Source organism: Calonectris borealis, chromosome 4, assembly GCF_964195595.1.
Source record: "Calonectris borealis chromosome 4, bCalBor7.hap1.2, whole genome shotgun sequence".
Lineage (NCBI taxonomy): Eukaryota > Metazoa > Chordata > Aves > Procellariiformes > Procellariidae > Calonectris > Calonectris borealis.
Genome location: NC_134315.1, coordinates 71,331,014 through 71,346,545, shown reverse-complemented (window position 1 = coordinate 71,346,545; position 15,532 = coordinate 71,331,014). Strand labels below are relative to the sequence as shown.

The window sequence follows — 15,532 nt, the reverse complement described above, 5'->3', positions numbered from 1 at the left end:
AGGGTGAGCAGTGAGACACTTAGCATTCATTTTGGTGTGTTTTCTCGTAGGAATGATGCTAAGTATAACTAGGGGTCTGATAAAACTAATAAGAAGTAATGAAAAATGAATAAGAGATCTACGGTACTCTTTTAATCGACAGTGGTAACTTAGTTGGATGCGAGCCTTTTGGAATTCAAAACTCAGGAATTAAATAGGAAGGAGATTTGCTTAGGGCTACCTTAAGTAAGAAGCATTGTTCTACAGGGAGTAAACCTTCCCTACGTGCTCTGGAGGAAATAGCTGTCCCAATGGGTCTCCTCCTCCTCAGCAGCTAAGTATCTAAGGGGAATGAGACTGACAGTATAAATTACAAAACATAGAATGTTTCTTTCAGGTAATGTGTAAAGGACATTATGAGCTAGCTGGTGATATTCAGTGTCATATCACCCTTTGTCCAGAGATCAAAAGAATATGTTAACATTCCTATATGTGTATAGCTCATTTTTAGGATGTTTTGGGAGCTGAATGCCAGTTACAGTATGTTGAAAACAACTAACTTCTGTAATCAGCTGACTGCTGTTCTGGTAAAAAAAGTATCTGCCTCAAAATAAAACCTTTATTCAGTGTTAATGTATTAAGTATTTATAGGTATGTGAAGAAAGTTTAAAGTTAATGAAAAATAAGTAAGTGTCAGCAGAAGTACCTGATTCAGTTTGGGCAAGTCCTTTGTGTTTTTTGCTTTGGATTTATTCTCTTGGCTCCACATTCTCAGATAATTTCGATTCTCTTGTGAGCTCTTCTTGCCTATTGTCAACAAATTACCCAGAGATGCAGGAAAAGTCCATGAAGAAACCTTAAATTAGTACTTTTTTTTTCCATTTTCAAAGGAGCATCTTTACAAGAAATGAAAGATGTAATTCAAACTGAGACACCATGCCTACCTTTGTCTGTTTTCAGACTCACTGTAACAAACCCATCATCTACTCCTTGTTTGTTCCTGCTGTCTAGGCCAACAACTAGGAAGTGGAGGGGTGGGGGGAGAGAGAGATCAGTGTGGTTTTAGATACATCCATATTTTTCATGTGTACAGTGCAAAATAAAGAAAATGTTTACACTGCAGAAAATGCAGAGTAAAAACGATAGGACTAAATTATGATTTTTGCTTATTCATAAATCTGCTGGCAAATTCTGTATAATTAATAATATAAATACTAAGACAGGGACCATCTCAAGTTTTGTTTGTGTAGTAAAACGATTAGCCTGTGTTACCACAACACAAACAGCTTCTAGCATGATATATGTTTGGTGATTATATTAGTGTATCTTCTTTTGTCTATGAGGACTTAAAATTGGTACCTCTAGTCTATTAATTCTTATCTGTATTTTCAAACAACCTTCCTTCCCCCTGTTATCTGAAGGATGGGCAATATTTTTCTTGAATCAGAGAGAAACTTAACATCAAATATCTCAAGAAAGAGAATGCCATTCAAGACAACAGCGGTGAGACCCAGGTTCTCATTAGGGCACAAAAAGATTTCAAACTGCTGAACTACATTTTGAAATATCTTTTGGCTTCAGTTTTTTAGAGTATTTTAAGTTCTGATCCAAATATTTCTTGAAAGCCAATATATTCATTCTCATTCTCCATCAAAGCATATATGCTGCACTTATCACAAAATTACTTCTATTGCAACACACTGATGACATTATTCTGAGGGTACTTCTGCAATGCACAGCCCAGGGGAGTTCTTAGTGTACACAAGCCTGCACCTCTCAGGGTATCAAAATATATACAAGGACTACATACTTCTTTTCACAGAGAATACTTCACTTACAAAGTTTAATCCAACAAAAAAGTAGCTTCCTAAAAAGACATCTTGTTTGAAATGCATTACCTCATCTTTTCGAGCCCGAGACACAAGATGCCTACCGTGTGTACATTCGGGTGTGATGTCTTCAAAAAAGTACTGAGTAGCTTCAAAAGCAGAGTCTGGCTCTTCTTGCTCAGGGGATGGATCTAAGCAATATTATAAAATTCTTTCATTAAAAATTCCACCCTTTAATTAAAAACTAAAACATACTTCCATCCATTTAGAATTCAGTTTCTAGAAGTAAAAGTGTGAGGATGTGATGGGTTAGGAATCGCTTTTTTTCAGCTCACAGGAGATGAACAACTGGACCTGTACTGTATCCTCCTCGATATCCAATACTGTCTGACTAACAGGTAGCGGTTTGCCTTCAGAGGCTGACTTGCCCATCTTCCCATGTCTACTTCCATTACGTTCTTCTGTACAGCTCAGCGTGTCCTAAGCAGAGGATGAACCCTTTCCTAACTGGAAACAGTCTGTCATGATTTGGTATGAGCTTACCAGTCCTCGAATACCAGACGCTGCATTCTTAAAAATGGATCTCTTCTGTTATAGTTCAATAAAATTGTATTTTTTTTCTCAGTTAAATTAGTGAATCACTCAAGCCTACCTCCAGCAAAGCCAGCTGGGAGCAATCAGGGACAGATATTCAAAACACACGAAGGTAAATGTCCTCTCAAAGCTTTTAGATATCTTTACCAGAGGATGTAAACGTGCACAAGAATTAAACTACCCAAACAGTTGCAACATACTTAAATCACAGATTCAGTGAGGACAGCAATAGGTTCTTCATGGCACACGTGTGACAAGCCAGAGAGGATATAGTTCTAAGACATCATTTTCTTCAGGGGCAAACTGTTTTGAGATGTTTCCATCCCCTCTGCACCCTAAACTGCCTTTCTCACTTAGCTGAGTCCAACAGTTTGTACAGCTCCCTTGAAAACACATCTACGAAAGGAGCTGGAGCATCTCTCTGCAAACAGTTGTATCAGCCCCAAGGGGAAACAAAGAAGAAAGCCTGGGGACAGAAACGAGTAGCCAGGACATGCAGGAACATGTTAACCTAGCTTCACTGTCAAATAAAGTGCATTATAGTAACAAATGCTGAAGAACTCTGTCTTTGTTATGCATGGGGGGAAGTCACCAAGCCCAGCTAAACAGGCAAGAGACACGTATAAATGACCTGTTTGTGGCCGGAGCAATAGCGGGCTGCATGGGTGCTTTCAGACTTTCCAAATCCGTGTCTGGTTATGGTAGAAGCTCTCTTATTTTACTGCTGCATAAACAGCTACAATAATTCCCACAAATTAATTTTTAATTGGGAAAGCTAGTCATAAACAACTCTGCTCCAAATTTTTGTTCTCAACAAGATGACAGCTGTTCTAACATCATTTACTTACCAGGCAAAACATGCATTTTATACAGTAGCTTCAGCTTCTCTGTAAGATCTCCATGGCATGCTGCACCTAAACAGCATTATATACAGTATGTTAATACTCAGCATTCAATGCCATTCTATCTACTATTGCTACAATATTTTGTTTTAGAAGCTGCTACATTCACTCTGGGAAGCACTGTACTCCCTTTACAGCCTGAGATCATAAGGCAGTCACTTGACTTCTAGGATCATACGGTCTGCAGTAGAAATAGCAAGAGAACACAGACCACCTTCCCCTGAATTTTGTACTTCAATCTTGGGTCCTTCATTAAATGGCTATTTTAAATGCTCAGAAATAATCTATGATCAACGCATTACCACCCAGAAAGGCCTCCAGCTAAAAGTTAAGACGACCTTTTTGTGTGGACTTAAAACTTGCTGATCTGAGGATCCAATAATAACATCATATGACTTAGAACAATAAGATATTTACCAAAAAAAGAGAGAGAAATTCAAGTAAACAGCATTTATCACAGCTTAGCCACAGGCTAAACTCATGTTCAGGCAACACTTTCTAGTGATTTATCCACCTCAACCCCTGTTCCTTTCTGGCCTCCACTACAATTAGCTGTATGAAAACCAAGCGGCCTATTGTAGTCCCCCCTTCCAATTAATTAAATGAGTATTAGTTAATTTTAAAGTACTGAAATAACCAACAATCAATCTTCTTCATAAATCTTACTTGTTATGACAGGTAATTCATAAACAAATTAATTAACCTTCATTAATTAGGTTATGCAGAGATTTATTTTACCTTGCAGGCTACCGTGTCAACTTACCTCTGCTATGCAAACTACAAAGAGTGGCTTGGCACATACTAACAATCACAGTCTACTGTAAAGCTTAAGACTACAATAAATACAGATGTGAGGCCAAAGAATTGAGTACGTCTACATTAGCCATTTTACTTTCAACTTGGTCCTTTTTAAGCACAAAACCTCCTTATGTTCTTACCTGGTGTACCACACCGTGCAGATAATGCTTTCTATTCTGGTGAAACCATGTCTTGGGTTATGCACCCAGGCACCACGTGAAGTGCCCCCCTGCTAAAGGTGACATGAAATAACCAAAGCACAGAAGGGGCTGCAGTTCTGCATCCTCCGGCAACCACTACGGATGCATTCACCAAAACAGGATTCAGGGCACAGGATATCTGGTTCAGGGCACAGGATATCTTGTCCCTCTCCCTGTCCCCAGAGGTGAAGAGAAGTTAAAAAGCTCAACTGCTACTGCTTTTTGCTTTTTCCCTGAGATGAATCTGTGTGTGCTTCCTAATGTCAGGCCCTTTTTCCCCTCAAAATGTACGTGAATGAAGAAAACGCAACGCTGGACAAGTCTACCAAATATGTTATCTGGACTCTCTCAAAGACAACCCTCTGGGTCTCTCCCGGGAGAGGTCAGAAATTTTTACAAAGGGAAGAACAGCCTACTGGCAATTTGCAGGACCTGCCTGACAGTTAGCTGCAGTGGGCTACCCAAGATCTGAGGACTGATACTGTATTAAACAATAAAAAAAATTAGGCTACATTCATAAAGACAACAGATGGGGAACGGACCTCTGGTAGATATGCCCCTATTATGGAGAGTTAGGGAAGACCTTTGTATGGGTGGATACCTCAGCTCAGGCCACCATTTTGACCCGCACGCTGCGGTACAGGGATAATTTCATAGGAGAGCCCAGAGAATTCAGTGGCCTCCTGCATGGCCCCTGCATCCCTGAACAGCAAAGCAGATGACCCTGCTGAGGGCCTGTGAACAACAATGGGGAGGTGGTTAAGACCATTCTTTGTCCCACCCAGAAATAATTCCTTCCTGGCACTCTGGAGCCACAAGTCTTAAAACCTTCAGCAACTTCCAACAAGTCTTTTTGCAGTATGAGTGTCAGATGATGCATTGCCAGTTTTTATCCAGAAGTTTTAAATTTATTTTGTGGTAAGAGAAGAAACTGTGCTTGGAAGAGAGCATGACTACACCCTTTGAATCTTTCTACCTGAAACAGCAACAGTGAAAGCTGTCACCTTCACACTGCAACCAATGTCCTGACAGACACCTGCTTTTACCCCTCTCGGGGCTTGACCACCACATCCCTTTTCATGGCATGACTAGGACCAACCTTCACTGAGCCGCCTTTCTGACTGTTCTCCTTCTGTCAACGCTATGCAGGTGTCAAGTCTTTTCTGGGCATAATGTCATATGTGCACAGTTTTCCCCCTGTCTTCTTTGAGGCCATTAACAAAGTAATTAAACTGGTTAGAATTTTGTTAATATAAAATTTAGTAGCAACATAAAAGTGCTGGCTTCAGTTGCCCCACTCTTGAACACAGGTGGAGGGGTGCAGAGTGTTTGTACAGCATTTAGTTCCCTGAAAGGATTGGAGGAGTGGTGAGGTTAACACTCTGCTTTCTGAACATCCGCCTGCAACCTGTGCTTGCAGAAAAGCTGTTTTCAGAAAAAAAAAATACACTCAGGTACTCCTTGAGAGACAGTTTGCATGGTGCTGACTTTTGCACGAGGCTGTGGTGAGCGCTGCAGTCACCAGCAGTCACTGGAGAGGTGGAAGAGCTGCATGCTCTGAGAAGGGAGTATTGCAAAAACATGATGGGAGGCAGGGGGCCACATTGAGTCTATGTGGAAATCTCTCTAGCTTACAGGGATCCCAAGTCAACAACTGACATGCTATAATCCAGTGCGATATGGGGGTGCGGGTGAGCTTCTTCACAAGTGAATACCCCAAACAGCTCATAACCGAGGCTGACAACCTTTTCTGAGCAGCACAACTCCTAGAGTAAACTAATCAAGATCACTCCTTTATTTGAACTTGCAGTAACACGACACAGACTAAATGTACAGAAGAATATGTCAGGTTGTTCCATCTTTGCTCATCTGAGGCCCTAGAGGCACCTGAAGTAGGAGGTTCTTGAGCTATTTGCTGCAGGGGCTATGAAAAGGAAATGGAGATTCCCAGATGCAATTACAGCGCTCTCATATCCCAAGGATTTCATGCTGACACAGAAGAAAGGCCATGAGCCCATGCTGGGCCACACAGCACCCCTTTTTATCTCCTCTTCATGGAGCTCATAGAAGGAGTCAGTGGCATCAAAGAGAGGCCTCGAGGGAACAAATCCTTATGGCTACATGGAATAAGGCCATTGAAAGAGAGTGTTGTGAAACGGAAATGCTTCAGGTGCCATGGCTGCTTCAGCCATCAACAAGCACCCTCTGAGATGGGCCACGCCTAGGAAGTACTTGAATAGGAGGCTTCCTTTAGGAAAGATAGACTTGAGTAACCAGGGCCAGAGTCCGATACTGCTGTTTGGACACCGTAAGAAGAGAGAGGACGGTGCCCACAGGTCACCTCCAGAATGCCCATCCTCTGACTATGCCTTCCAGGACAGCCACATGGAAAAGGCAACAGTCCCCTGTTGAGCAGATGCGTCTTGCTCCAACAGAAGATATTGCTCATTCAGGAGATTTTCCTAGCCAAGGCATGTTGGATTGGTGAGGCAGACTGAAGCAGCTGATGTTTGTGGAATTTGTAAGAGTCCTAGGGCATGGTGAAATATGCTCAAACAAATCCCATGTTGTTTTTGTTGACTGTGTTGTCCTTGCTACCATTCATGTGCTTCCTAAACAAAAAAGGGGTTGGGGGGGGTTGACTTTTTAAAAAAGAAAAAAAGTTTTCAAGCTATGCCACATTGGACTTAGTTTCTGAAAAAATGTGGTTTTGCTGAATGAGCAGTTTTGATTGTTTAGCCCACTGAAGATTTTAGTTCAGTTGTCTTGGCTTATAGCCACATTTGTGCATTTTACATTCATTTCTATTCACAGTGCTCAACACTGTTCCTTGTTCTTAATATTCATTGTTGGTTCTAAAAAATGCTGTCTCAACCAATAACTGGTTGATTGTTATTAATAGCATCCTGCAAGCAGCAAGAGTAGTTAATCCATCAGTCATGTCTCAAAAGGCCATTAAGTATTACCTGGCAAACAGTCCCTCAAATACAATTCAGAACTGCATCGTAAGCACTGTTTTTTTGGGTGGTGTGAAGGGGAGGTGTGCAATCAGTTTTACTGTCACATAGCTATTTTGCACCTGCGAGAGAACAGGTGTTACCATTGTTGTACATAGGTTTTAATGCAAGGCTGCATTTAGAGCCCTAACGCTTAAAAATACTGTTACAAAAAGTTGCTGAAAGCCAGACTGGGAAACCTTTTCTCTCTCAAAAAGGATCAAAGTATAAAGCTGGAGGAAATGTCAGGTTACCGTGAAATACCACATGATAGATGATGAGATGTTGGTCACTTACAGGGAATAGTTCCTGCTACATTCAAAAAAGGGGTGGTCATTTCCTGCCTCATCTTTGCTTCTTCATGTTAATCCTGGGGCTTGCACATTCCCTTTGTTGCGATACTGACTTGAAATCTTGCTTCTTCAAGACTTGCATGGGCCATAATCTCCATTAATGACATTCAGCCTTCCCACCTGACCTGCACCTCCACTTTCTCCTTCTTAGATGACTTCCATCCTGCTCTCTCTCTTAGTCTGCAGTCTTGGTTATTGATTTCAGAAGTAATATAGGTAGTATCTCTCGCTGCATATACTGTGAGGTATGATACCTTCCCCTCACACAGGGACACATGTATGTGGGGTGTCAGCAGACTTCTAAAAAGAAGCACTTTGATTCAGGGGCAAACAAAACTAGCATCCTCACTCTATCCGTCCCCTGCCCCTTATATGTGCACATAAATTTCTCAAAAGTCTTCCTGAACAACCAAGGGAGCAACTGCTGCCTCTCTCCCCCTCCCAGAGCTGGTAGCACTGACAAAAGGTATAAATTCCCAACTTTCAGGGAAAGTTTAAGGAGCAGATAACAAAATGCAGTGCCACTGAGAGAAACACTACAGCAGAACATACTTTCCCAAAGGAAATACTTTGATTAGAAGTAAACACACCATTAAGCACACAAGTTGCAGGTCATTTTTGTGTTGAGAGTTAGCGGTCAGGGAAATCCTCAGACCCTAACGGACATGTAGTTCATGTATGGTCCTTCTCCCAGTGTGATTAACCACTGGTTAATGTAGATGCACCTACTGAGACCAGCCTAAACCCCAGTGGGAACCACTGTCACAGGCATGATAAAATTAACTGAACGATAGCATGAACAGCTCTTAAAACAAAGGTGACTTATGCAAATTGGCCTATGTCAAACCCATCATCTGATAGCTAATATAACATCTGTGCTTCTGAAGGACTGGATCCCCTTTTAGAAACAAACTGTTTTGGTCAGATTATTTTGAGAGTGCTGTGACTTCTCCTTACTTAGCCCAGAGACGAATTCACGGAAGTTGATGAGCAAGTCTCCATTTTCATCAAGAAGCCTGAATAAGCGTGCAGCTAATACATCCGAATGAGTTCCACATGCCCAAGGAAAGAGGAGAGCAAACATCCCCTTGAACTGCTCAAAGTCGATACGGTACTGCTCCAGATAAGGCAGGCTGGGATCATGCCGGTCAATAGCATTGCTGTTTCCTCCCCAGTAGCAGCTAGTCAGATGTTCTGCCTGAACAGAAGGCAAATGCTATGAGATTGTCATCACCTCTGTAAACAACTCATCACTATCAATGATAAAAAAACCCTCATACACACATATTCTTAAAACAACACAAGACTAGCAGATGTATTTCCATCTACCCAGCCCTTGCACTTCTGCAAGAGGTTTCTCCTCTAACCAGCACAAAAAGACATCCCTCTACAAAAAAAGATAAAGCAAAACTTTTTCTGCCTCCCAGGCAGATGAAATGTGAAATACCTGTTTTGAACAGAGCAGTAAGCAGCTGTGACTTGCATATATACACAAGCTTCTTGTGCTTAGTCACCACACAGTCAAATCAGAAAGGGGACTCTCATGAAATCTTTAATTTCAGAGAATATGAAAATAGTTTATTTAAAATATTTTTTGTTGAATTATATAGTCTCAAAAATACTGTATAAAGTCTTACTCTTTCAGTCTTACTGAAGTCAGTGAATGTTCTGGAGCTGATTTCGGTGGAATCTAATTCAAAACGATTCAGAAGCTTAGAGAAAGAGATCCTAGCACTGCACAGGATCAACTGGGATGGACTGTCTGACTTGGTCTCACTGATTCCATGGAAGACTGAAAGAAGGCACTGTAGGATTTGGACAGTTGTAAGACCTGACATTATAGATGGGAAATTGAAAGGAAAGAAATTCTTCATGGTATATCAAAAAATCTCCATTATAACAAAGCAGAGGAAGAAAGTATCTTGTTTTAAGGCACTGTGCATGAAGGTGAAGCTAAAGCATTTTAACTGCTCACCTTTAAATTTGTGGATCTAATGGTATTGCTGTACAATCAACTTACAAAGACACATCACTTTGTGACACTAAATTCCCATGTAATACAGTACACATTAAAGCATTAACAATGGCAAAAATCAGCTGTTGTGGTATGGAAGTATTAACTGTCTGAGATAATACAGTAAAGGTATTTCTGTGCTAAATTCCAAAACCTGGGTCAGGTAGAGAGAGACATACATAAGTTTGTAAAGACTGATCAAAAGCCTCTATCTATTCACTTTTTCCTTATAATAGTTTTCATCAGTATATTCCTTTTTTCCATAGACAAATCATTTCGTGAATTACTTATTTCCTGAGCTTTTAAAAACTGGTTGGGGTTTGTTTGTATATTCAATTATATAGCAGCTAATTCAAGTTTATATTAAGATACCTGATAGTAAGGAACTCACAGACTCAACCTGGTCTTTAGAAAAGACACAGTCCCATACCAAAAAAAAATGTTTGCATTTACTGCAGGCACATGATCTTATCTTCACTTAGCTTTACCTTGAAAAGAGCATACAGTTCCTCCAGTTCATCGATAGTAAAAGAAGTCTCTGTCACAATAGTTCGTACCTTTTGAAACATAACATTAACAGTTACGGATTTGAAATCCATGTCTCATTGAAAAGCTAATTTAAATTTCAGAAACTGACTGACCTTAATCTTTGCAAAGAACATTATTTCAGTACTTACCACATTGCGCTTTGTAGTATCTTCAAGGGTTTGGATAACTTTCAGCCTTTGTTTGAATCTCATTTGTTCAATTAAATCTGCTCGGATACTTCCAAATTTCTTAAAAGAGAAAAAGAACAGGATAGTCTGTGTATTAATATTTGGAATACTTAGCTTGCCTTTAATGTATTTGGGAAATTAATTTAATTATGTGATATACCACATAACTGCTGTTAAGGCATTTTTCTAACACATGACAAAGTTAGGAAGACTTCAGGAATCATAGAATGGTTTGGGTTGGAAGGGACTTTAAAGATCATCTAGTTCCAACCCCTCTGCCATGGTTGCTCAAAGCCCCATCCAACCTGGCCTTGAACACTTCCAGGGATAGGGCATCCACAACTTCTCTGGGCAATCTGTTCCAGTGCCTCATCACCCTCATAGTGAAGAATTTCTTCCTTACATCTAATCTAAATCTACCCTCTTTCAGTTTAAAGCCATTACCCCTTGTCCTATCACTACATGCCCTTGTAAAAAGTTCCTCTCCAGCTTTCTTGTAGGCCCCCTTCAGGTACTGGAAGGCTGCTATAAGGTCTCCCCAGAGCCTCTTCTTCTCCAGGCTGAACAACCCCAACTCTCTCAGCCTGTCTTCAAGGAGAGGTGCTCCAGCCCTCTGATCATCTTCGTGGCCCTCCTCTGGACTCACTGCAACAGGTCCATGTCCTTCTTATGTTGGGGGCCCCAGAGCTGGACGCAGTACTGCAGGTGGGGTTCTCACGAGAGCAGAGTAGAGGAGCAGGATCACCTCCCTCGACCTGCTGGTCACGCTTCTTTTCATGTAGCCCAGGATACGGTTGGCTTTCTGGGCTGCAAGCGCACGTTGCCAGGTCACGTTGAGCTTCTCATCAACCAACACCCCCAAGCCCTTCTCCTCAGGGCTGCTCTCAATCCATTCTTCAGCCAGCCTTTATTTGCGCTTGGGACTGCCCCGACCCATGTGCAGGACCTCACACTTGGCCTTGTTGAACTTCATGAGGTTCACACGGGCCCACCTCTCAAGCCTGTCAAGGTCCCTGTGGATGGCATCCCTTCCCTCCAGCGTGTCGACCGCACCACACAGCTTGGTGTCGTTGGCAAACTTGCTGAGGGTGCACTCAATCCCACTGTCCATGTCACCAACAAAGATGATAAACAGCGCTGGTCCCAATACCAACCCCTGAGGAATGCCATTCATCACTGGTCTCCACCTGGGACATCGAGCTGTTGACTGCAACTCCAGCCAATTCCTTATCCACTGAGTGGTCTATCTGTCAAATCCATGTCTCTGCAATTTAGAGATAAGGATGTCGTGTGGGACAGCGTCAAATGCTTTGCACAAGTCCAGTTAGATGACGTCAGTTGCTCTTCCCTTATACACCAACGCTGTAACCCCGTCATAGAAGGCCACCAAATTTGTCAGGCATGATTTGACCTTAGTGAAGCCATGTTGGCTGTCATCAATCATCTCCTTATTTTCCATGTGCCTTAGCATAGTTTCCGGGAGGATCTGCTCCATGATCTTCCCAGGCACAGAGGTGAGACTGACTGGCCTGTAGTTCCCCGGGTCTTCCTTTTTTCCCTTTTTAAAAATGGGGGTTCTGTTTCCCTTTTTCCAGTCAGTGGGAACTTCAGTGGACTGCCACGACTTCTCAAATATGATGGATAGTGGCTTAGCAACTTCATCCCTCAGTTCCCTCAGGACCCGCAGATGCATCTCATCAGGTCCCATGGACTTGTGCACCTTCAGGTTCCTTAGATGGTCTCGAACCTGATCTTCTCCTACAGTGGGCAGCTCTTCATTCTCCCAGTCCCTGCCTTTACCTTCTGTGGCTTGGGGGGTGTGGCTTGAGCACTTGCTGGTGAAGACTGAGGCAAAAAAGATATGGACAAGATAGCCTTCTCCATATCCTGGGTAGCCAGGTCTCCCGTTTCCTTCCAGAGAGGGTCCACATTTTCCCTAGTCTTTCTTTTATCCCCAACGTACATATAGAAGCTTTTCTTGTTGCCCTTGACGTCCCTGATCAGATTTAATTCTATCAGGGCTTTAGCTTTCCTAACCTGATCCCTAGCTGCTCGGACAATTTCTCTGTATTCCTCCAGGCTACCTGTCTTTGCTTCCACCCTCTGTAGGCTTCCTTTTTGTGTTTGAGTTTGCCCAGGAGCAACTTGTTCATCCATGTAGGCCTCCTGGCGTTTTTGCCTGACTTCCTCTTTGTTGGGATGCATTGCTCCTGAGCTTGAAGGAGGTGATCCTTGAATATTAACCAGCTTTCTTGGGCCTCTCTTCCCTCCAGGGCTTTATCCCATGCTAGTCTACCAAGCAGATCCCTGAAGAGGCCAAAGTCTGCTCTCCTAAAGTCCAGGGTAGTGAGCTTCCTGTGCACCCTCCTCTGTGCCCTACGGATCTTTAACTCCACCATTTCATAGTCACTGCAGCCAAGGCCGCCCTTGAGCTTCACATTCCCCACCAGCCCCAACTTGTTGGTGAGAACAAGGTCCAGCATAGCACCTCTCCTCGTTGGCTCCTCTATCACTTGGAGAAGGAAGTTACCATCTACGCATTCCAGGAACCTCCCGGATTGCTTATGCCCTGCTGTGTTGTCCCTCCAACAGATATGGGGGTGGTTGAAGTTCCCCATGAGGACTAGGGCTTGTGAATGTGAGGCTGCTCCTATCTGTCTATAGAGGGCCTCATCCGCTCCATCTTCCTAGTCAGGTGGCCTGTAGCAAACCCCCGAGTAAACCATAAATGTCTAGAAGATTAAGGATAGATGGTTACCCAAAAAGTACCTTTTACAGCTTAAATTCTAAAAACAGCAAAGATATGCTGGCTTACTTAATATTTCGCTCTTTGTAGCTGCAACAAAGCTAACAGTGAGTTCCCAGCCCTGACTGCACACAACTAATTGAGGAATGTAACAGTCATTGAGTAACAGACGCCTTGAAGTTTTTTTATCTTGATAGTTTACTATTGAATTGTTGGGGTTTTTTTAAATAATCAAATCAACCAACAATGACTCTCCTGAACCTAATTGTCTCTTTGCAATCAACTTCTGCTTTCCTCACAGTTCTTCACTCCCCATGCTATTTGTTTTGCCTAATTATACTGGAGAACAGCTGGTTATTTATCTAGAAAGAGCTACAAGGTTCTGTGCTGCATAAGCCCCAAAAAGACAGACTGGCTCTGCATGGAGTCAAGTTATTCATCTAAAAGCAGTTAAGCCAATGCAAGCTGTCTTCATGATGAGGAAATCAGAAAAATACAAGGGAAACAGAATTTCACATAAACAGCCTTCTCCCCATTCTAACATTGTGTGAAGGAGAAGAACTGTACATCTGACTTAATTCAGTTTGCCCTTCAGCGTAGAATACACTAAGGACTAACCACTTCCTTGTTAAATAGGTATCATGTTATTAAAGCAAGGAGGTTTTAGGGACAAAGGAAGTGCCTCTGAAACAGCTGTCACATTGCTAAGTATGAACCTACATCCTGAACTAAAAATACTAATTTACCCTGCATGTAAATGGAAGGAAAAAAGGAAATTAAGGAGAATAACTCTTTAAGGTTATTCTTTAATTTTTCTAAAAAATTAACATGTCAGTGTAATCATCAGAGGTATTTTAAGTGATGGCTTATTTTACAATTTAAGGACAACGAAATTGGTTTGCAAATGTTAGGTTTTTTGCAGGCTTTATTCTGTGCTTTACAGACATTAGTTATTACCAGCTCCTTTCACTTGAAATTTTTTTAGCTTTGGTGATAATACAGAAGCTAGTGGCCCATGGTCATAATCAGCACTTGCTGAAAAAAGAAGGTAAAAGAAACAAAGTTTCACTGGTAAGAGAAAGGTCTTCTGAAATCATATAGATTTCACTAGTATTTCAGTTTGGAAAGCATGAAAAAGCTTCGATAAGAATTACCCTTTTTTAAATTACAAGTTCAGCCTTTTGTTTATAAATCACTTTTTGGTTGTGGGCTGCTCTCCTTTGATGCTGCATACAAAACAGCTCCAACTAAAAGTTTTGGTTAAAAGAAAAAGAAAGACTAACCCCTCTCCCCTGCCCCATTTTAGACTTCTGAGATGAGTCTGTACTTCTTTTATGTTCTTTCAGTTCCAAGCAAAGCCAAACTATAGAGTATCAAATTCCTCTGTAAAGCAGAACTGGTGTGGGTTGGCAAGTTCCTGTTAAGAAATCCTATCTTACCTCATAAGAAGACCTGATTAGTCTGAAGATATCCACCTCAGGATAAGGCTCTACATCATCACTGAGCAGTGAGTGAAGATGAGGAATGGGTGGAAGAGTGCTGTCCTTATTAGTTACGCTGTCCAAGTATCTGGTGGGGAAAAAAAAAAAGAAATGAGAAACCCAAATTCATTTGTACCCCCTCCCTTCTGAGGGTTAACAGAATAAGGGTTACATACAGATTATTAAATGTAAAAATGATCAAGTCACTCTCTACTAATGAACTACATGATTTTTGACATCAGTAATTTGCCAAATCCTAACACTGCTTTTTCTCAGAGAGTGCTAAGGTAACCCTGGTAATTCATTACCCTTATCAAGAAATAGCTCAAATATAGCGAGTCACAAACGAGCGGCTTACTGAACAGGTTTGTTGCTTCTGGCTGTTTGAGTATGACACCATGGGAACAAGGGTCAGTGTGCTTTAGTTTACATACCCCCCTGTCCTACTACTGCCCAACCTTGCCGCAAGGGGATTTAAGGGCTTGTTCTTCCCACCAGTGCAGCTGCTGTAGATCATCTGTCTTCTACCCTGCAGCTGCTGAACACTTAAATCCTCAGCAAGCACTGGGGCTTACTTCAGAGAAAACGCAACCACAGTCTTCTTTAATCCCAAAGAAATTAAAAACAGACTTCAGTACAGCTATACTACTGAAACTTATCAGGAAAAAAATTTCCAAAATTCCCACAGCATCTTGATAACTAAACACTACTACCAAACACAAGGAAATCGGAGGTTGCACTCAGCAGTATTAGTTTATATTAAATGACTCAATCCAGTCTATTTAGCAGCCTCCTGTTTCACTGAAATCTATTCATTCAAAAGCCTACCTAATTCTTCTGAGTTCCATTTAGTCCATTCCCAAAACCATTCCCCTTGAGATCAAGGCTTTTCCTCAGCAGCATTTAAAAGGTAGCAGGCAAAAG

General features: G+C 41.8%; 1 protein-coding gene across 8 annotated transcripts in view; it reads right to left on the bottom strand.

Annotated features, from left to right (window-relative positions):
- The window catches only part of TBC1D9 (TBC1 domain family member 9), a 64,618-nt gene that overhangs the window by 10,633 nt on the left and 38,453 nt on the right, over positions 1–15,532 (bottom strand). For 5 of the 8 annotated variants that reach the window (XM_075150090.1, XM_075150091.1, XM_075150092.1 and 2 more), the window contains 8 exons: positions 14,567–14,696; positions 10,343–10,441; positions 10,154–10,222; positions 8,609–8,867; positions 3,251–3,316; positions 1,913–1,999; positions 924–998; positions 686–786 (listed from right to left, as the gene is read on the bottom strand). In XM_075150090.1, coding sequence (XP_075006191.1) covers positions 686–786; positions 924–998; positions 1,913–1,999; positions 3,251–3,316; positions 8,609–8,867; positions 10,154–10,222; positions 10,343–10,441; positions 14,567–14,696 — 886 coding nt within the window. Of the gene's footprint in view, positions 1–685; positions 876–923; positions 999–1,912; positions 2,000–3,250; positions 3,317–8,608; positions 8,868–10,153; positions 10,223–10,342; positions 10,442–14,566; positions 14,697–15,532 lie in introns of those variants that run through there. The other 3 variants (XM_075150093.1, XM_075150094.1, XM_075150098.1) reach the window with 3 other exon arrangements.